This window comes from Coptis chinensis, chromosome 1 (assembly GCF_015680905.1).
Source record: "Coptis chinensis isolate HL-2020 chromosome 1, ASM1568090v1, whole genome shotgun sequence".
In the NCBI taxonomy this organism is placed as follows: domain Eukaryota; kingdom Viridiplantae; phylum Streptophyta; class Magnoliopsida; order Ranunculales; family Ranunculaceae; genus Coptis; species Coptis chinensis.
The window spans coordinates 73,349,542-73,373,344 of NC_141456.1; the positions used below are offsets into that span (position 1 = coordinate 73,349,542).

At 39.4% G+C, this 23,803-nt stretch overlaps 1 protein-coding gene across 1 annotated transcript; it reads left to right on the forward strand.

The window, feature by feature from the left end:
* The first annotated feature begins 10,080 nt into the window (after positions 1-10,080).
* LOC147525152 (protein FAR-RED IMPAIRED RESPONSE 1-like) lies at positions 10,081-10,617 on the forward strand. The gene has a single exon (XM_086578381.1). The coding sequence runs from the start codon at positions 10,081-10,083 to the stop codon at positions 10,615-10,617; it is 537 nt and encodes a 178-aa protein (XP_086434507.1).
* Positions 10,618-23,803: the final 13,186 nt, after the last annotated feature.

Consider the following 23,803-nt stretch of genomic DNA (forward strand, 5'->3'; position numbering starts at 1 on the left):
ATCTCTCTGTCTCTTTATTCTCCATGTTCGAAGTCAGCATTCAACTTCCGCAATCTCTCTATCTCTGTAATCTCTCTGTTTTGAAGCCCGGTATATAGAGACTTTACCTCTAGAGTGCTTTCGTCAAAGGCGATGCCAGCATGCGCTTCTCTGTATCATGCACTTGCTATAGGCATGCCCGCGCTCAAGGTTGCCTTCATCAAGGCACACCTGCACCTTCCTCTCTGTATCTCGCATTAGCAGTTCCGTTTTGTTGCATGGGGTGCACACACTCGATTTAGTCTTGCTCAAGGTGCACCCGCGCCCTTGCCTAAACATATCAGGTCCAGTTTTTCGTATTCTTCAGAAGTTTCTCATCGTCTCAACTAATATGATTTGGTAGAATTACTGATTATTGGTTGGTTGATAAGTTCTTTCGTTTATAAGGGTTTGACTCCCTTTCATGTCATGGTTATGAGTTCTATGGTGTTTCACTGGCTTTCTGTTTTCGCCTTCTTATTGAGGAGCTTCTCATATGTTGCTGTCGTTGATGGTTCAACTTTTCCGGTTTTAATTCCTTTTATGCCGCAATGGTGCCAAGTACTCAGTATTAATCTCTCAGATTGTAGTCACATCATCACTGCCCTATTCAGATTCATCTCTTAGCATTCATCAAATAGGTGTTATGTGTTTTCAGTTTGTGCTTATGGTACAACTTTATTATTCAGGTTAGGCCATTGCCTATACCGACAGTTTCACTTTCCAGAACATCTCGTCTCAACAGTTGTTTGAGTTCTTCAACTAAAGGTAGTTCTATGCGAAAGGGGGAACTATATTCTTATCTTTTCTTTCTGGCATTCAAACTGTAATTTGCAAGTTTGTAGCATTACAGTTTGAGGGGGAGTATTAGAATATGTCAGTATTAGCATATATCCTATATGTAAAGTCCCACGTTTCTATAAGTGTGGACATCCATATCTAGTAGTTTATATTATCATGTTTTAGTATCTAGGTTAGTATAAATATGTAACTCTGGGTAGACAACGATAACTCAATTACTCTAATCCTAATCAATCTCTCTCTCTCTCTCTCTCTCTCTCTCAATCAATCAATTAATCTATATTATTCTCCATTGTTCTTCTTCTTGGTTTCTCTCAATATATCAATGTCACAGCTCTTCTAACATCACCACTAACACGAATTTAACAGGACCCTTGGACCAAATTAAACGAGGTACCAAAAATATATGCTATAGTAATTCTTCCAATATTTACATGTAGTAATTCCATTATGTTCAAATCTTATAGTAAAAACATGAACATGTCTTAATTACAGTTGCTTATTCAATTATGCACAACTTAACTGGACTAATTAACTACGCACTACCAAACCTATTTGATTCAGATCTATATTCAACACTACCAGAACTCCAGAAGTCCAAAATCTCACCAACCAGAACTCCAGAAGCATCAATTAAGTTACAGGCCAACAAAATAATAATAAACATTTATAGAAGAAAAAAAATAACATGGATGAGAGAACAGAAACTATATACATACCAATATAATCAACATTCAATGTTGAGAAGAATGCTGAAAATGCAACCAACATAAACAAGCAAAATTCCTACCAAAGATATTGAAATCCCTTAAAAGTTACCATTTCTACAGACATGCAAAATTTCATTCTAAAGAGATTTAAAAATCAACAACAAAATCCCCTTTCAAATCTCAACAGAACTAGCCCACCCTTATTTTTCTACAGCACTTACAAACAAACCAACATGATTTATCAATATGTTGAGATATAAGATGCAACAACAAAATCCCCCTCAAAACAACATTCTCAAGAAAACCATCTTTAAAAGAGAACAAATCAACTTCACCACCAAGCTAATCTAACACCATTAAAAAGTGCAACGAAACGCAACCAACATGGCAAGACATATAAGAAAAATTAAATAGAAGTAATCATAGAACATAAAACAAAATGAAATACCAAATTAAACAGAGATTATACTAACTTCTTCTCAAAATAACAATTCTTCCCAGATTTACACATAGTAAATTCCACTGTGTTTAACTTCTATACTGAAGAAGAGGGCCCAAAACATTTTCACATTAATCACATCTGCACTAGACCAAACAAAATACTATACTAGTCTACTACCATACCCATCAACAAAAACTACAACCACGAACCATAAACCCAAACCCTAAATACCCACCACAAAAAAAAATCCCAAGCCTAAAACTTCCAACAAACTATTACAACCCCATTTCTTTCCCCATCTGAAAAGAAACAAAAGCATCAACAAAAGCATAAAGAACTTGTTCATCATCTAACCATTTTGCATCCCATATATTCACTTCTAGTAACATAAGGATCTTTCCCAACACCATAATACCCAAAAACCCTCTCAACCAAACTTTCCATACTAGTCCTCTGAAGTTCATACTCCCTAAATATATCTCCCACCTTTATAACTCAAACCAATAGGTTCAGACCCAAGTAACAACTCATGCTCACATTGTTCAAGCCTACTTTCATCAGAATGATTCCATATCCCAACAAATGTTGTATCGGTATCACCCAAAAATCGGCGGAAAAGTTCCGGTACGTAATCAGTGAGATAGTTAAATAATGAGACAATGAGAACCGACACAAAGTTACACAAATTTGTAACGTGTCGGTTGCGTTATCATTATCAGGATTCCATTGTACTCCTAGTCCAACTATTAGGATAAACAATCATTTGCTTATATCATATAACACTGACGTCATCATTTAAGTTTCTAGGAGATAAACTGTAACTATACAAAGAACCCACGAACCATAATCAAAAGATTTTTTTGTTTCCTTAAGAAATCACCTGCGTAGTTCTCACTATACATATCTCGATCAACCAACAATTCTACATTGTGATAACCGTGCATGATGATGTCTAAGTATTACTTCGCATCATCACCACCAAAAAATGTCAAATAAAAACCACTATATTTCACAATGTGTTGGGGTTTACACCAATACCAATCGGTTCCCCCACTACACAGATAACTTGTATGAACACACTTCAACTCCGGACAAAATCTAAATATCAACTACAACCTATACTAACATGCCCAACTCGCTAAACAACTATCAACAACATATAATAATGTTAAGCAGTTAAACAACAAACCACAACACAAAGATTTACCGTGGTTCGGCCAATGATGCCTACTTCCACAAGAGCGGTTCTTAATAAAATGGGAAGGAAGATTACAATCTCTCCTTTCGGTCTCTCACCTTACTAGATCACTCTTATCTCTTTACGGGGGTTGTCTCTCTCAAAGGTTCTCTCTTTGTTTTAGTCCGGATTCCAATCCTTCCCGACTTGTTTGGTTCATTAGGTTTTCCAAAACCTTGATTTTTGGTTTTATCTCCAAAACCAAATTTGGCGAATCTTTGTGGCGAGGCCCACAAAATTTATGCTCGGCGGCTCACTCTGAGCGAGTGAAGTCGTGAACAACTGGAAGCCGAGCTGGCGCCTCGCTTTGCGGGTCATACTATTATTCTTGGAACTCTCGAAGTGCGAAGTATCTATCTGGTATTCGACTTCGCGATGCGAATTAAGCCGTTTGCGTCGGCTCGGTTTCTCTCCTCATGTGAGGGATAACTCCAACAATCCCCCCTCGAGCGGTGAGGGGCTTCCTCCATGCAATTTCCAAAATCAGCGGGGAGGTGTGCGCCATTCCGCAATAGCACAACAAACATCAAACTTACCTTCGGTAAGACTTTTGGTCATCATATCCACCCGTTCTTGTCGGTATGGATCTTCTCGATACACAAATGCTTGTCTTCGAGTACTTCTCTAATCCAATGATAAGCATGCGTGTATGTGCTTGGATCTAGAATGAAAACTTCGGATTCTCGCTCAAGTGGATGGGCCCATTTCGTCACATAGAACTACAAACTGTTACGCTTTAGCCCTAGTTCGTCGAAGAACCTCTTCATCCATAGCAACTCTTTTGCAACACTCGAGTGGCTGCAATATACCGGCTTCTCGTACGTGGTGGAGGGCAACACACTTTTGCAACTTAGATTGCCAAGAAGCGCTCCCCCGCAAAAGTAACCGGATAGCCCGGAGGTGGACTTCATCAAGTCAACATCACCGCCATGTTCCGCATCGGTGTAGCCTTCAAGTAAGGGCTTACTTCCACCAAAGCACAAACATGATTTGGAAGTGCCTTTGAGATATCTCAATATCCACTTAACACCTTCCCAATGTTCTTTACCGGATTTGGATGTGAAATCTGCTTACCACCCCAACGGCGAAAGCAATATCCGGTCTAGTACACACCATGGCATACATCAAACTGCCCACTGCGGATGCATAAGGAATCTTTTCCATCTGACTCTGCTCATGCTCACCCTTAGGACACATCTCTTTGGTCATCGCGGGCTGGCCACCAAGCGGACAACTGACTAGCTTCGCTTGATCCATGTTGAATCTCTTCAACACCTTCTCAATGTAGCTTTCTTGAGAAAGCCACAACTTCCCACTCTTTCTGTCACGAGTGATCCGCATCCCAAGTATCTGCTTTGCTTGACCCAAATCCTTCATCTCAAAGGACTTACTCAAGTCTTTCTTCAGCTTGGATATCTTGTTGATGTTTGGGCCAACTATCAACATATCATCCACATACAAAGAATAGCACTATGAAATCCCCATCCCGGAAATCTCACGAACAAACACACAATGATCGGAAGCGGACTTCTTGTATCCTTGCTTTCGGCCATAAAGGAATCAAACTTTATGTACCAGCGTCTCGGTGCTTGCTTCAACCTATACAAGCTCTTTATCGACTTGCATACTAGGTGCTCCTTGCCTTTGACCTCAAACCCCTATGGGTGGTCCATGTAGACATCTTCTTCAAGGTCTCCATGAAGAAAAACTGTCTTAACATCTAGTCGCTCAACCTCTAGGTTCATACTTCTTGGCCATACCCAATACCACCCGGATAGAAGTCATCTTCACTACAGGAGAGAAAATCTCATCAAAGTCAATTCCTTTCCTTTGACCCGAATCCCTTCACAACAAAGTGAGCTTTGTGCCTTGGGTGAGGATTGTTCTCCTCATGCTTGACTTTGTATATCCACTTATTCTTGAGAACTTTTCTCCCTGTGGGTTTCTCAACTAACTCATAAGTGTGATTCTTATGCAAAGAATCCATCTCGTCATGCATGGCCTTCAACCATTTTTCTTTGTCTGTACCTTCAAGTGCCTCTTGATAGTACATAGGTTCTCCACCATCCGATAGTAGCACGTACGTATGTGGTGGATACCTGGTTGAAGCTAGTCTCTCTCTGTCAGACCTCCTTGCCCCATCTGCTGGTGCCTCAGGAGGATGCACTTCTGCTTGCTCTGGTGGTGGTTCATGCATCTCATCTGCATCTTCTATACCAATAGGTTCTATCCCATCATGAGCAATAGGATTCTCATCATGAGCTTCAAACTCATGGTTCTCTGCATTCTCAATGCCTTACGCGACGTTCCACGGATGGAACTTACGGTTCTCAATCAACAAGATCATTGGTGAAAGCTCAGAGCTTCTCACCCTCCTCAAAGTCTGCTATGGTTTGGTCTTCCAAGAACACAACATCTCGACTCCGGATCACCTTCTTGTTAATCGGATCATAGAGTTTGTAACCAAACTTTTCATCTCCATAACCCAGAAAAATGCACTGCTTGGCTTTGTCATCAAGCTTGGATCTCTCATCCTTCGGAATATGCACAAATGCCCTGCACCCAAATACCCTCAAGTATCCATAATCAACATCTCTGCCTGACCATACTCTCTCTGGATAATCACTATTCAGAGGCTTTGCTGGTGACAGGTTGATCACATGCACGGCTGTACGCATTGCTTCTACCCAGTAGCTTCTAGGTAGCTTAGAGTGAGATAGCATGCATCTTATCCTCTCTACAATGGTACGGTTCATTCTCTCTGCTATTCCATTCTGTTGCGGTGTCTTGGGAACGGTCTGCTCATGACGAATCCCATGACTCTGGCAATACTCTTCAAATGGCCCAATGTACTCACCCCCATTATCTGAGCGAATACACTTCAACAACTTCCCAGTCTCTCTTTCCACCATGCTGTGGAATTTCTCAAACACGCCAAGTACTTCATCCTTGGTCTTCGGACTATAGGCCCATATCTTTCTTGACGCATCATCAATGAATGTCAAGAAGTACGGCTCCCCCGGTGGGACTTCACTCTCATAGGACCACATAAGTCCGTATTGCACTAGCTCAGGGACGATTGTCCTTTTCGTGAGACGGAATCTTTGGAAAGACACCGTGTTGCTTTCCTACCAAACAGTGAGTACATGTATTTAAATGTGTACCTTTAATGTCCGGCATGGCCTTTTGCTTAGCAAGAACTTCCATCCCTTTTATGCCCATGACCACGGTCTCTTGTGCCCGCGGTTCGGATGAAGCTTCTTCTTCTACCGCGATTCTTACGCTTTACACAAACTAGCCTGTGTTTTGTAAAGAGAGCAAGTTTTCTTTCCTCTGGCTGCTACAATGGAACCTCTGCTCAGTTTCCATACCCCGTTACCAAACGAGTTTACAAAGCCATCATCATCTAATTTCCCAGCCGAAATTAGGCTTAACCGTATGTCAGGGACATGTCTTACATCCTTGAGTGTCAAGGTGTAGCCGACATTGGTTTCTATATGAACATCTCCAATGCCTATAATCTTCGAGACTCCACTGTTACCCATCCTTACTTCACCATATTCACCACAACTGTAGGTAGTGAAGAATCCCCTGTGCGGTGTGACGTGATAGGATGCTCTGTATCTATCATCCACTCGTATCGACATGAGGTACTAAGGCGGCACACACCACAATCGACACAATTCCCACTCAGGTCGCCGACTAGTGCGGTAGTATCTGCTTGTGTTTCCGTTCCTCCGCACCATGTCTTCATGTACACGTTATTCTTCTCATCCCTCTTCGATTGTTTACAAGACTCATATCTGAAGTGGCCTTTGGTGGCACAATAGTAACATTGCCTCTGCGCCAGGAGTTCTAGCTTCACCCCTAGATTTTACGTCATCACCTCTAGAGCGAGATGGTTTTCGCCGACCTCTCCCCGTTTCTCGTGAAAAGGATCTCCGAGTTAGAAGAGCCGCTTCTTGCACTCCTTCTAGTCTCCTCATTCAACAAAGGCGTGGTAGCCATCTCCATGGTAACAATTCCATCCTTGGTCGCTCCATGTAGAGAAACCGCTAATGTCTCCCAACTTTCGGTAGAGAGCCTAATAGAAACAAAGCCTCAACTTCGTCTCCCAAATTGATCTTCATCAAATGCATCCGATTGATGATATACGTACTTCATTAAGATGCTCGGACATTGAAGAACCTTCTTGGTACCGTGGTAATGCGCAAACTTCTTAACGACTAGCACTTTGTTTCCACCCGACTTCCTCTCATAAAGGTCTTCGAAGTTTCTTCCATAGACCGAAGGCGCTGTAGTCTCTTGGGCCACATGGTGAAAGACACTATCGTCTATCCATTGTCGAATGTACCCAATAGCTTTTTCGTCAAGCTTTTTCCATTCAAATTTCGGCCTTTTTTCTGGTTTTACTCCCTCATTCTCAATGGGAAGTGCCAAGTCCTTGCAAAAGTATAGCAAGTCTTCCATCTTGGCTTTCGGATGGTGTAGTTCTTCCTATTCGGACTCATCATACGAAAGTGTTCGCGGAATGGTCCATCTCTACAAGTTATTTAACCTCAAATCTTCTCTCGTGAATTTCGTCAAACACGCCCGACCAAGATTCGGATAACACCCTAGGCTATTCTAACCAAGGCTCGATACCACTTGTTGGGGTTTACACCAATACCAATCGGTTCCCCACTACACGATAACTTGTATGAACACACTTCAACTCGGACAAAATCTAAATATCAACTACAACCTATACTAACATGCCCAACTCGCTAAACAACTATCAACAACATATAATAATGTTAAGCAGTTAAACAACAAACCACAACACAAAGATTTACCGTGGTTCGGCCAATGATGCCTACTTCCACAAGAGCCAGTTCTTAATAAAATGAGAAGGAAGATTACAATCTCTCCTTTCAGTCTCTCACCTTACTAGATCACTCTTATCTCTTTACAGGGTTGTCTCTCTGTAAAGGTTATCTCTTTTGTTTTAGTCTGGATTCCAATCCTTCTGACTTGTTTGGTTCTGTTAGGTTTTCCAAAACCTTGATTTTTGGTTTTATCTCCAAAACCAAATTTCATGGAATCTTGTAAGCGAGGCCCACAAAAATTATGCTGAGCGCTGGCTCTCACTCGGAAAGCACGAAGTCGCTGAAGACTGGAAGCCGAGCTGGCTGGCTCGCCACTTTGAGCTGGTCGCCCTATGTTATTGGAACTCGAGCCGAAGTCGCGTCTATCCTATCTGGCTGGCGCCGCCTCGACTTGTCGCGATGCCGAATTAAGCCCGTTTCGTCGGCTCAGTTTCTCTCCTCATGTGAGGGATAACTCCAACACAATGATCGAGCACTAAACGGTCACGTCTTATCCCCTCCATGCAACCGAGCCACCCTTGTGAGTGAAACCAAAACAGTCCAGACAAGTCATTTGGTATTCTCATGATGCAATCACATGGCTTCTTTTAGCACATTATCTTAGCAACAAGCTGCTACTTGGATTCCGAGACTTGGTATAATGAAATGAACTATATCATCCATTAATTATACCTAAAAATGAGACGAGTTCCCTATTTGGCACCACTTCTAATCTATTGCATGACCATTTAGGATGTAGTTTTACGTGGCAAAAAGTCAAGGAACTAATGCAATCTTTGTCGCTTATCTTTTTCTTTTTTCCTGATCAAATCATAATTTTTACTTTTTTAGGGCTGACATGAGGGATGAGTGCAGATGAGTAAAGAATTGGGTGTGTCTTTTAAATTGGTCCACCATTAGGGATGCTCTCAGTCACCCTATCTTGAACCGTTTTCTACTCAAATTGCTAAGACATCCAAGGAACAAAACTACACCATATATAATCTATACACGTACCAATAAAAATAGGCAACATCGCGAAGAAACTTTCCCCATTTCAAAGAGAACGAATTTGTGGACAGGCATGGAATTTCTGTCCACAGGACACCATCCCCTAATTGGACCACGTCTCGTATTTGACCAACTGGACTAAACAAACTTGACACGTCAGTTTTCTTGTTTTTCATTTTTTTCTTATAACAAAACAAAAACTAAATAAAATAAAATAAAACTAAATAAGTAAAAATAAAGCACAACTCACGAGAATTAAATAGTCTTTGTCTTTCATTTTCTCTGCAGGCGAAGAACAAATGACCACCTCTCTCTTTGGTAACAAGATTTTTTTTCAAAAAATCCTCGTATTCCTTATCTTTGTAATATTTTCCAGTTTCAAATTTATTTTGAAGCATTGATTTACGGGGTTGAAACATTTGGATTTGTAGAGTTGTTCCACAAGATGCCCCAAATTTGTTTGACAAAATGTCTCACTAGCCTTTTTTTTTCCTACTTATGTCTCACTGGTTCATTTTAAGAAAGTTATTTCTTGTTTTTTTCAATTTATATTTAATGTTCGTATTAGATGGATGAAAGAGAATTTGCTATTGAAGATAATTTAGTTGGTTCAAAAGAAGTTGTCGACGAGGAGTTGATTCCAAAAGTGGGAATGCTCTTTGATAGTGTGAAAGAGGCGTATGACTGCTATAATGAATATGCAAGATTGGTTGGGTTTAGCATCAAAATAAAAAGGACAAACAAACATCATGGAGATCATACTAAAATAGTGCTTTAGACACTTTGTTGTTCTTGTGAAGGCGCATACACAAAGGTCAAGACTCCTACAAAAAAGAGAGAAGAGAGACGATTCGGTTGTATGGCCAAATTTCAGACTACGCTTAACAAAGAAGGAAAATATGTGTTGTCCAAGTTCATAGTGGAACACACTCATGGCCTTGTCCCGCCATCAAGTTCCCATTTGCTTAGGTCTTACAGAGGTGTCAAAGATTCTCAAGCTGGAATTATGAAAAAATGCGAGATTCTAGACTCAAACCAGCGGATATCTATTATTACTTTTGTTCAGAAGCTGGGGGAACTGAGAACTTGAACTTCATCAAATCTGATTGTAACAATTTACTGCAAAGGGTGCGTGAAGAGATACGAAAAAAGGGTGATGTAGTTTGTCTTCTTGATTTTTTCAAGCAAAAGAAAAAAGAAAACAAACATTTCTTTTACTCTTTTTTGACTAACAAAGAATGTGAGCTTCGTTGTGTCTTCTTTTGTGATGCATTGTCCAGGCGAGATTATGGGTTGTTTGGTGACGTGATTTGCGTTGATACAACTTTTTCAACAAATAACTATAATTTGGTTTGTGCACCGATAGTTGGCGTTAACAACCATGGGAAAACTATAATATTTTGGTGTGGCTTGTTAGAAGGTGAAACAAGTGATGCTGTTATTTGGATGTTTAGGACGTTTTTAGAAGTTATGGGAGGAAAGCAACCAAAGACTAAATTTACTGATCAGTCTCAGGCTATTGCAAAAGCCATCAATGAAGTATTTCCATAAGCACGCCATGGATTGTGCTTGCGACATATCTTAAATAATGGAGGAAAGCATTTGGGGGAACTAATTGGTGAATTTCCATGTTTTCCACAACGGTTCAAGGACTACATATACAATCCAAAGACAGAGGAAGAATTTGAAGAGAGTTGGAAACTGTTGCTTAAGGATTATGGTTTGGAAAGGAATGACTGGTTGATTGCATTGTATAAATTGCGCCACAAGTGGGCACAAGTGCATGCCCGTGATTTTTTTTTGTGCGGGTATAACTACAACGTAAAGGAGTGAAAGCATTAACAGGTTTTTGAAGAATTATTTTACAAGTAGTACCATTCTTCGAGAGTTTGTGGACCAATACAACAAAGCAATGGCCAGTCGACGTCAAAGAGGAAAGGAGGCTGATAATAAGACACAACAAACTAGACCGAACTTGTGGTCCAAGTGGTTGGTAGAATCTGAAGCATCACAGGTTTATACAATAACTATGTTTCATTTTTTCAAGATAAGTACAAAAAAACTCTTGATCTTCGTTTGACATTGGAGAAGGAAGAGGATACCATTCATACTTATATAGTTGTAGAAATGGGAAGGAAAAGGAGCTGTACATTTACTTTTAATGTAACTAATAAGTCAGTGCAATATACTTGTAGAAAGTTTGAGTTTTATGGGGTTCTTTGCTGTCATGCTTTAAAACTCTTTCGTGACTTAGATTTTTCAAGTTTACCATCTCAATACTATTTGAAGAGATGGACTAAGAATATAATAGATAAGGCTGTCTATGACTCCTATGGAGCAGCAACTCCATGTGACATTGATCTAGAATCCACTGCTCGATATAGTGAGCTTTCACATATTTCACAAAGACTTGTTGCTAAAGGTGCGAAATCTAAAACTTTGCATATGATTATGAAATCAAATATGTTACAAATAGAGGCTGAGGTGGATGCAATTGAGAACTGCGAAGAAGAAACTAGAACAAGCTCAAAGAAAAGAAAAGGTGTCCCCTCAAGGAGGTCGGAAAAAAAAAAGGCGATTCGAAAGAAATGGGTAAATGTATACTTTGAGTTTTGTTTAACTTATTTGCATCTTAGTTTACTTTGTTCGGAAATAAATTTATAACGTGGTTTGTTGTTGCAGATGACAAAGGAGAAGAAAATGTGGCTATGCAGAATCCTCAAAGAGGGTCATCAACCTTGAATCATCCCACCGAGGTCATAGTTCACTTCACCCAAGTTCGATGTTCTTATGTTTCCATGTACTCTAATATCTAAGTGTATGTTATTTTATTATATAGGGGGACATGTCTAATTTTGTTGATGGTACTAGAAAAGAAAATACGACCACATCACACATACAGGGAAATACATTAGCCTCGAATAAATCTAGTCAGGAAGGACATCATAATAGTTCAATGCCAAATGCCATGGAAGATGGACAAGTTAAAAACCTGCCAACAAGAAGAGTTCTAGGCCGACCTAAAGGAGGAGGTCGAATAAAGGGTTGTTTGGAGAAAAGATGATAGGAATTTAACCGGCCTAAATAAACAGGCTAATTAAATCTTATTTTACTTATAATAATACTCGCAAGCGCACGAGGTCTATTATCACAGCCCGAATTTCTAAACAATAACAAAGTGAATATTTGAAATATAAATATCTCAAACATCACTATGTTCACTTGTTTAAAAACCCAGACTATGACGGGGTGGATAAAACACATAAAAAACCCTAAAAGCCATACCATAAAAGAATCCACTTAAAACTGCAAAATCCCCATAATTATCCATCATCACTTTATTAAGATATCATCCGTCCAAACAAAACATCAACCAACTCTAAGCATAAAAGTCTTCAATATCTTATTCTCATATCATGCTAAAAATGTAAACTACGTTATTACATCATTTCAATAAGAATCAAACCTAATAAAAGAAGTAACGGACTGCTCCAGGCAAGAATCCAAATCACACGCCGCGGTTCCACTGCCTTCCACCTATGTTCCCAAGAACACACCCATGTTGCCAAAACAAAGCAAACATGGGTCAGCAAAATGGAATTTGCTGGCATGAGTAGACTAACCACCTAAAAACAATATCATACTTTAATTAACCAAACAATCACTTTATATTTTCCCATAACTTAATCCTTTTCAGCTTGGAAGACAGGTAGTTCCGTCATTTCAACCGACATAGTTTCTTCCCAAGCAAGACTTCCATTCTATTAACTCATTATCATAACTCGTTTTAATAACTAGGTAACTGAATTAAAACTTACCGATATCCACTTCTGGATAAGGGTAGGACCGCGTCCCTGCACAAAATATTATTAAGTCCTACCCTCCTGCAAAAGAAAGTTAGTAATTTTATATAACATATGTACATATCCTATAGGTATGCAAATGCAAGTCCAAGCACACCCGTACAATCAATGAATACAACTAACCCGCAAGGCGAATACCTTAGTTCCTCTCTAGGGCAGTCCAAACAATCTAGTCATTCATGACACGTTCAATGAATACCCGGGTCATTCATGGCACAGTCAATGAATACCCAATTATAATGCTAACGGGCCATTTATGACACATTCAATAAATGCCCACCTATCATATGACATCTTCAGTCATAAGACTCATATCCAAAACTTGAGGCGTGGAGAGTTCTAAAAGGGTGCAGTAAATTTGTTTACGCATTATTGAACTTTATTGTATATATTATTTCAGAGAACTAAGGAGTATCTTGTTTCTTGTATTTTTGGTTTATGCGTTATTAATTTCATGGATGTATAAGTGTCATAGCGTCGTATATAAAACTGAAATATCACATAGTATTTAATACACGTACACACGTATATATAAATGGTCTTAGCCTAAAGACAAGCATGTTAATAGCCTTAGACCTATCCTAATAGACCGAAATATAATCCGAGTTAAAAGTTAACTCTAGTCAACAGTCAAAGGGTTGACTGGTTAACAACAGTCAACCGGTCAAGAGTCAAAGTCAACCCTGGTCAACAGTCAACTCTGGTCAAAACCCCAAAGAGTAAGGCCCAAAGGGTTTAGTCTTTCCCAGGCCCAATCTAACATAACTTAAGCCCATAAAAGAAAAGAAATAAAAAAACCCACAAGCCCTCATACTAGCTCGGCCCAAGCCCACCTAAACAAAACTCACGAACAGTGGTCTTCTTCTTCTTCTTCCTCACTTCACCAACGCCTCCACCACCACAACAGCCACCACCGGCCACCTATCTCCACTATGAACCCAACGGTTTGATTCCTTTTGAAAACCCCTACCTATCTATACCAACAAAACACGATTCCCTTATACTGAAAAAAATGGGATCAAAGCCATTAATGGCTTCCCTGGAGCTTCAACAGCCCCCAACCCACTACGAAATCAACTCTCCAACAATCCACCTCAACCCAACAACAATCGCATAACAAAAGCCATACCAAACAATCATTCAAACACAAAAAAAAACATGACGATTTGGTTCTGGTTTGAACGCCATTAATGGCTGTTCAAATCTTCACAGCACTCCTACTAGCTATAATCCCACCACCACCAATCATCTCGACGTTCACCACGCACAGTTCAACCAAAATCCAAGAACAAAACAACGACAGTTCGAGTAGGACAAAAATTGTTAACACGCCCACACTCAAATAGAGAATCAACCATTCTACTGATACTAAAGACTTGACGATATTGGTTAGTTTAATAATCAGATCCGAAATCACTAAAGTTTTTGCGTATCGATGTTTCCACAGTATAACAATATCCAGCATGGTTCGAGAATAACAAAACAAGACAGTATACAACTTGTATTCTAGACAGAAATCTAGTATAGTGCAGTATAGGTTGGAAGCCACTAGAAAATCCAATAGTTTAGTAAAAGTTAAAATATCTACTCACCTTTAGCGCGCTCCGACTATCAACCAGTTACCAGAAAAATCTTCCTTTTCTGTTGTCAGTAAAACCCTTTTTTTTCTTTCCTCTCTGAAAAAACTCTCGCTGTTTTTTTTTCCCCACTTTCTGTGCAAACTCCTTTTTGTTTTAAAACCCCGCGAAAAACAAGGAAGGAGAGTTTATCTTTTAACCTACGGGGTTTCCTATCCTTAACAAAAGTTTATCCTATTTTTTTTTTCTTTTACTTATTATTATTATTATTAGGAAAAAGAAAAGAATAAAACACGGGGTGCTATATCTATTGTAATAGGTGTGCAAGAACGAGGTCGATCCCACAGGGACTGCTACTTAGGACAACTGAGTACTAACTTATTATTTATCCCAATTCGAACAAGGTTGTTTTAGAGAAGTTTGAATTACTATTAACTAAAATTAATTACTTACTACAAAGACAATAAATTAAATTGCGAAGTTTAATGGAGAGAATTCTAAGACTGTTGAATCCGCCTTAGACCCCAGTTTGTATTTATAGAATCAATTTCAATATTCTAGATTTTATATGAGTAGTATTATCGATGAGAATCAATTTCTTTCTCGATGATATGATCGTGATAACTCTTAACTAAACATGTATCTTCTAAAAGTTCAGCACTAATGCTCAAACTCAAAAGATTACTCGTCTTTTTATGGCACGAGTAATATCTAAACTTGATACAAACAGTTAAAACAGGCTTAATCAATAACAACGAATATCAAACTATATCACATGCGTGACATACTATATGAAAGATAAATTCTTGCTATCAAATTGCGAACTTAGAAAAATAGAACGATATTAAACCAACTGGAAATCATCAAAATCAATCCCAATATACAAACAGTAATCTAAAGTTTCATCAGAGTCCTAGACAGAGTTTAGTTACACATAATGATTGAAATAAAATTAAATTGAAGTGTAGAAAAACTCATGTCGATAGCAAGTTTGGCTTCTGCGTGTCTCCAATTGATCCTCTCTTTCTTACTTCCTGTTCTTTGTTTCAGTTATGGAGGTTGTTGTGTTCTGGAGCGCTCCCTCATTCTCTGTCTTTTCTGTTTTTATATCATCCAGTTTAGGGCATCCACCAAAGAGTCTCATTCCAATTAGAAGTTTCAGGATTCCAGCTCCAAAGTGCATGAGAAATTTGGAATCTTTCCAAATTTAGAAAATTGTCTGTGTTCGATCAAATAAATCGGAATTTAAGAGATGGGTTTTTCTATTTGTGTGAATTGGAGATGGAGAATAGAAGGTGGTGTGGGAATAGAAATGGATGGTAGAATGCGTAGCTTGGTTAGCTTGGATGTTTGGTTATTATCGCTGGAAAAGAAGGATGGGTCTCCTGTTCGTGAGAATTGGTTGGAGAAGGAAACTAAAGGTTGCTATCGTGCTTCTCGGATAGACAGGAAATAGTGTGGCCATTAGTTAGTTGTGTGGGCTTTGATGTTTGGTTATGGGCTGGTCTAATTAGATGAACATGGGTGCACATGGTCCGGTCTTCAGCACATGGGCATAAACTCAACTCCCGCTGGTTACTTGCCCACTTAAGTTCATGGCCCTTTTGCTTTTCATTCTTTTATTTCGGCCCATCCAAATAATTACCCAAATCTCCAATGCTCTTTCAGGTACCAACTAAAATCACGCACTGATATCTCGATTCTTCCCAATATCGACATTATTAATCAAGTTATTCTAATTCCTACAAAATCACCGAAAATACGCTAACTTAATCAAACGAATAAAATAAACGGACTAACTAATATAAAATTGGGCGTAAATAATGTAACATTTACGTGCTTATCAAAAGACCACGAAAGAAGAAAGGCAGTTCAAAAGAAATGGGTAAATGCATGTTCTTAGTTTTCACAATTTTTTTTTGTTGAAGAAGCTGGAGATTAGGCAAACCTTGACCTGTATTAATATAAACCATGTTATCAAGTACAGTTTCCCTTGTACATCCTCCTTTATAATATCTGATAGTGCATAGTCTATAGTGTTAGTAGTATACTAAAAAGAAATCCGTTGAGTATAAGTGGGAGATTGATAGGGTTATATACTAAAAACATTACTTTTGTATTAACTCTAATTCTTTAAATTTTGAATGAGAATCATATGGGCAAATGTTATGTGATAAGAGCCCAAAACTGTAGTTTTAACCCCTTAATAATCATACTGTTAGACCAATTATGTGAATAATAAGTAAGAGTTAATACTGATTACGTGTTTTTATACATTTCAGGGCTTCAAAGTCCATTATGTGCGAGAAATGTGCCACTTTAGCGAGATAAAGGAGCAAACGTCGTGAGAACTTCGAATGCCATATCTTTGGACTCGGACCTCGGATTGAGGCCTACCTTATGTCAAAACGACCGCTCGGAAAGAGCTTTGCAATGGTCCAAGCCTTGACCTAATCAGAGGAGCATAAGTGGACGAAAAGTCTGTGGAAGCCAACTGCAGCTGAAGAGGCCTTTTGGATTGAAGAATTGGGTTTTGGGCCCGATTCTCGGCCCAAAACATGGCTCCAAGCCCATGCACGATTTTGGATCTGGATGTATAAAACAAAAGCTTGACTCAGTGTTAATGGGTCAATGGCAGTTAGAAAAGGTAGATAGCTTAGAATAGAAAGTAGCCATTAAAATAGCTTCTAGATCTAGAATTAATTGTTTTATTTAATTAGTTTCAAATCCTTTATTAGATTAAACCTTTGAATCTTGTTCTTCATTTAATTAGATCAATAAAATAGTTATTAATATTCAATTTCGTTTTTGTCATTTCCAATTCTAGATCTAATTTCAATTTATGTCCTTATTTCATTTTAGTCATTAAATTAGATTTCATTATTGTTTAATTAAATAAATTTCAATGCTTTATATTATGTTTAGTTTTAATCTAAATGGAAATGATTAGGAATGATTCAAGGCTAAACTTCATTAGAGGGGGTTGAGAGGCCTTGATGAAAGCTTGATTCCATTTATCGTAGAAGAGTCGCCGTAATTTTCTATTCCACGCTAGAAATAATTAGTTCACCATGAGAATGGGTTTAATTGTTCACATGCTAGTTATAAATTGGTAGAAATGCCATGTGTAATTAGGGATTAGGAAGAACCGATTGTTCTGCGGTAGCGATTCAATTCGGATTACTTGACGATTCGTCGCTAGTGGATTAAGTTGAGTTAAGGTGGAATCAATCCCCTCTAACTCCTTATCATAGAATCAACGTAGCATTCCCTTAGTTGTCGATAACCCGACTAGTTGCATTTGTGGGTAGTTGCATCGTAGTCTAGTTTGTAATTCGTAAATCTCTCATTGACTTAAAAACGATTTCTTAGACTTAGAAAACAATCCATGCTAGGAACTAGGAGTGGAACTAACTTCCTACTCCATTTAGTGCAATTGGTTGACGAGTAGAAGCTTTGATAAAATAGACCAAGAAAAGTCAAGTTTTAGTTTACTTACGTTGAGAATTCATCGCTCATTTCGTAGGTAGACTATACATTTTACTTTTATCAAAATGCCGCTGCCATCTTAGTTACACTTTAGCATTGTTTTCCTAATAGAATTAGTCATTTTTAAGTCCCATTAAACCCACCCACCCCTTGTTTGTTTCATCTTTGTGGTTTGCCCAGTTTTTGACAAATTCGCGAGAAAATACACGGAGGCTCGCCGCTTCAAGGAGAGCGCGACCCGCTAAGTTACTAGAATTTCGTTTATACCAATACCGCTTCATACATAAGCTTAACCGCACTCAAACACTGGAACTCGACTATCTTAATCGGCGCGACCGACCCCATTTGGGAGCCGACCTCTAAAAACAAATTGTAATCTGAAAATTACTCGAGCGCCGAGCTTCAAAGGTTAAAATTTCTGGATTTCCACAGTTTTGATTCAAACTTTGATCTTTCATATTTTTCAGTGTTCTAACCTGCTATATACACTGAACAAGCGTAAACAAGACGCTATTCATAAGCGAAGCAAGGACGCAATCAGGTATTCCTTTCTTCCACACCTCGCATCTCCTAGTTAGAGGTTTATACTAGTATATCAGAATTGTTTGGAGTGTTGCATGTTTAGTTAAGTTCGACTTAGTCTTGCATGAGATTAAGGTCCGGCCGAACAAAAACACCGAACGTAAATACACAACAACATCAACAATCAAATCTATCTAGTATACCACCCACTACACCTCTAACTACTATTCCACACACACCACCTGATATAATGGGGGAAGAAAGAGAGACTCCTCTCTCGGACTTCTACAAAGCCTTGAGCGATAGCCCCAAATCTTGCATCGTTCTAGCAAACCCAGCGGGGGATTTCAGAATCCCTCCAAATATTTTTAATTTGTTACCCGTTTTTCATGGTTTAGACCATGAAAAACCTTATCAAAGATACGCGTAGGATTGAACAAGTCCTAACAACATTCCACCATCCTACGGTTGGTACGGAACAAATTAAATTAAGGGTATTCCCTTTCACCTTAGCCGATAAGGCGGCGTCTTGGTTAACTGCCCAAGCGCCTAATTCTGTGGACTCGTGGGCTAAACTTGTTCAGCTGTTTATGGAACATTTTTACCCACCCCTAAAGATGGATGAGATGCTTTCCAAGATTCATTTCTTTCGACAAAATCCTCATGAATCATTTTCAGAGGCTTGGAATCGTTTCACCGATCTGCTTATAGAGTGTCCACACCATAACCTAGCAAAAGACACGTTAGTTCGTGCCTTTTTCAAAGGACTTCAACATCACCATAAAGAAGTCCTTGACATAATGAATGGGGGTAGTTTCTTAAACAAAGGAGCCCTGAGGCTTATAAATTTTTTAGAGGACCAAACTAAGTTTAAATAATAGTGGGGGGGGTAGTGATGATATCCCCGCTCCGCTAGTTCTACTTAATACAGTTAAGGCTACCGGTATGTTTGAAATTAAATCACGATTCGAGCTTAAAACTCTAATGAATCACTCACTAAAAAGGTAGATGCCATTTTGTACAATAAAAGCCTATCCCCGCCATGAATGTAAATTCAAACCCATGTAGTTTCTGTTTGAGTCCCGAGCATCCCGAATCCCATCGTCCCTATAGCCTATGAACAGGCTTGTTCCATTAATAGTGAACCTAAGCCCTTTGAGACAAAATCCCAACTCGGTTGGAGAAATAACCAACAAGTCACACCTCAAGGGTACAATAATCAATATGTTAGGCCAACGAAAGCTTTAACCAAGCCCCACTACGACAAGGGCGTGGTCGGGGTAATTTTAATAATTATAACAACCAAGTGCAACCTCGACAAGGTCAAGCACATGGTCAAGGTAATTATAATAATTATAATGCTAATAGAGGTATCGTTCGGTAAATAATAATTATCAAAATCCACCAATAAATAATTCACGGAAATAGTTCGGTAACACCACCCGCGGACTACTACACCCACACAACCGGATCGCCTTGACACCTTTATACAAGTGAGCCAAAAACTTTTCCAAACCATGGCTCAATCTAACCAACAGCTTCTACAATCCGTTAATAATTTAACCCAACAGTTGGCTCAAGATAAAGCCCAAACCAAAGGTGTGTTGCCGTGTCACGCATAATACCTAATCCTAAAACAACAAACACAGCCGGCCTTTGAGGTAACCGGATAATACTAGTAATGAATTTGAAAATGTAGGTGAGATAAATGCCATCACCACTCTCGCGGGCAGAGTGGTTGATAACAAGGTAACTATGCCTATAGTTACCCCACCAATAGCTCCCTACACCTACTATTTTACTAGATACCTAAATAGAAACCGAAGAGCCTACCACCGTAGAGGTACCGCCACAACACAACCTAAGAAACAAAAGCCACGGTTAAACATTCAGTGATACCATTGCTAAATATAGCGAAACCACCGTTTCCACAAAAATTAGCCATGTTAACTAAGGATACAAATTATGAGGAGATTAGGGATGTTTTTAAGAATCTAACTATAAACCTTCCCTTCCTCGAAGCTATTAAAAGCTACCACATCATGCTAAGTTTCTTAAGGAATTGTGTACTACTAGGCATAAGACAAATATACCAAAAGACTTTTAACAGAACAATTCCCAACCTTATCCGAAAATAATGGAATTGTTAAGTACAAGGACCCCGGTCGCCTTTTATCGCATAAATGCACCTTAGGAGATTCCTATCTGACGACCGCGTTATTAGACACGGGGGCTAGTGTTAACTTACTCCCATTTTATTTGTATAGACAAATAGGTCTAGACAAAATGCAACCCACTAAAATGACGCGTTGCAATTAGTCGATCGGTCTATTAAGTATCCTAAAGGTGTAGTCGAAAATGTGTTGGTAAAAGTTCAGGATTTCTACTATCCGGCTGATTTTGTAGTCCTCGATACTGAAGTCGCTAACGACTCTGTCGATCATTTTAGGGCGCCCTTTCTTGGCAACCGCCAATGCTTTCATTAATTGCCGTGATGGTTCAATGTCCATGTCTTTTGGCCATCTTGTTGTTGAAGTCAATGTTTTTAAAACAAGGACACACAGTTACCCGATTCGCCTATGGATGGAGAGGTAAGCATGATCGAGAGCTTTGCTCGAGATTATTTCAACAACACGTTCCCCCGATAGTCATATGCCCAAAATTCTTTCCTTTGGAAAGTCGGACTCAACATTTTCATCCCTACACTAGTCGATACACATGTTATTGATGAGGGATGGGATAGATGACTTTCTCAAAGATGTAGAGGACTACCATAGTAATGTGGATATGACCAATCTAGATGAGGAATTTGATGAGTTTCTTCGAAAGTAGGTGACAATTCACCCTATCAAGAACTAACTTGCACAACACCCACCTCGATTCCCCTCCTTCCACCCTTTCAAAGGAACCCGAGTTTTGCACTCGATCCTTTTGTTTCTTCCGTGCTTCATAATTTTTTAAATCCTCCTAAAAATAGATACTTGAAGGACAAACTATTTGACACCTTCATTTTCAAAATTGAGGCAGTCCCTACACACACAATGAATGAGTTCGGTACTAAAACCACATCCTCATTGGTACAAGCTGTCTTTCTAAAACTTATCCATATCCACCATATTCTCCACAACCATTCACTTTTCCACACTTATTTACTAAAACACCCACTCATTCAAAAATGAAAAATAAGGTGCATGATAGGTTACACAATAGGGTTATCCGACTTCGCTTTGGATTCCACTAGGTTGAGTCATAGGAAATCTTGGTGTTTCATTGTGTTTGGATATGTTTCCTCTGATATTTATTTATGGAATGATCCACAACTATTTCGGTTGTTGATATATGATCAACTGCATGTTCATACATATGTTTTAGATAAAGTCTTGAGTATCTGACTATAAACGACTCAAATTTCTGTGTTGGTGCATTTCCTTTCACTTTAATATATTGGTAAGTGCACCATTAAGGTAACCGGGCCCTCCCTATGGAGTGTGTGGCTGTAAGTACCGGATCCTAAGTCCACGGTTCACATAGTTCACGTTTTCCACTCTTGCATGTTTTTCTCGGATTTTTGAGTCATGTTTCTCTATGGTGTGAATTATGTCTTTATTGCTTATTGTTTTTTTCTTCTAAAATAAAAATAAAAAAATAAAATAAACATAGTAATCTATGAAGTCTCGGGAATCTGACTTTAAAAGACCCACTGCTAAAAACAAATTTTCTAAGCTTCGTTGTAAAAAATTTGTTTGGGGGTGGGGTGTTCGTGTTTCCGTACTAAAATGTTTTATGTCCCATTAGAGTTGCTTAGGCGTTTTTTTATTGTATTACGATTCGGATTGACATAATCTATTAATTTAGAGTTCATTCGCTCGCGATAACTTACGTCATGCACGCACTTCGAGGCGTTTTCCACTATCTCATATGTCATCTGAAGTCGGAATAGAGTGTTTTATGGATCATTGGATAGGAAATTCTCTCCTGATCATTTCCATATCTCATTCGCAAAAAATCGGACCCGGTAACGGCGGGGAATTTTGATTTGAAATTCGCGAAAAATCGAAAAAAATCGAAAATTTTTGATTTTGGGCTTGGGCCCACTTCAGCCCACCAGCCCCCATGGAGGCGGCCTCTTACATTCTCAGCAACAGTTCATCGCTTTTTTTCATCTTCCACCGCCATTAACAACCTCAAAAACCTACAAAAAATAAAAATTAAAAAGAAAACCAAAAAACCCACGCTTAAAAAATCAAATCCAAACCCCATTTTTGTTTTGCAAAAACCAAACAAAACAAACCCCACCAATTTAAATAACAAAACCCACCGAAAAATCAAAATTTGGTGCTGCCGCCACCACTCCACCACCTCCACTGTTCTTCAAGTCGATCAAGTAAAACCACCACCACCACATCATATTTAAACCCCAAACCATTAATCAAACACTAAATGGCTCAACGCCGAGTATTATACCGAGCAAGTTTTCATCGCCGACCATTTCGGCGCCGTTTTACGGTGACGAAATGGCTAGTAGAGACTGGAATAGTCTCGGTATTTTCGAATCGAAGACTTCTACCATGAAGACTTGGTCCGACGGTTCTACAACACCGGGGAGTTGGAGGGAGTAGGATTTTTTTTGGTGAAGGAAGAAGAGGAGGGAGTTGACTATGGGGGGTTGGCTGAGATTCTAGGCATTCGCCTAGAATCCAATCTGATGTCCGCTTTTACAGAGCCCCGGTTTGACGGGGTAGAGCCGTTGATGGGCGGATCTTGTCATCAATGGGAGCTACAATACAAACTCCCATTGTGTTCGCCGAGCATCGAGGACCAACCAACTAGCTCTGACCCAGTGGATTGGTCGGAATGTCCTAGGGAAGGACAAGGTCGGTGACATCGGTCCGACTGCCTCCACGTCTTATGGATACTCCAGAGCGAAGTAATGCGATTTCGTATCCCGGAGTTTTTGCTTCGAACATGATCGGGGGGTCGGAAAGTCTTTGGCACCTCTTCCCGTGTTAATCACCAAGATCATGTTGAAGATGAAAGCAACTCCGGCCCGAGAGGATTTACATTACCCCGCACCGCGGAACCCGCGTGATCTATAGGGAGTGTGTCCAACAAGTTTGGAAATTGGGCTGAGGATAGAGAAGAAGAAGAAGAGGATGGTGGGGTAGAGAATGAGGATGAGGTCGGGGAGGAGGATGAGGAGGATGGCAGACTGCTTTGATGATGGATGCCTTCCAGAGGTGTTGGTCGATGCGAACGCATGGCTATGCTTACATAGGGGCATCGTTC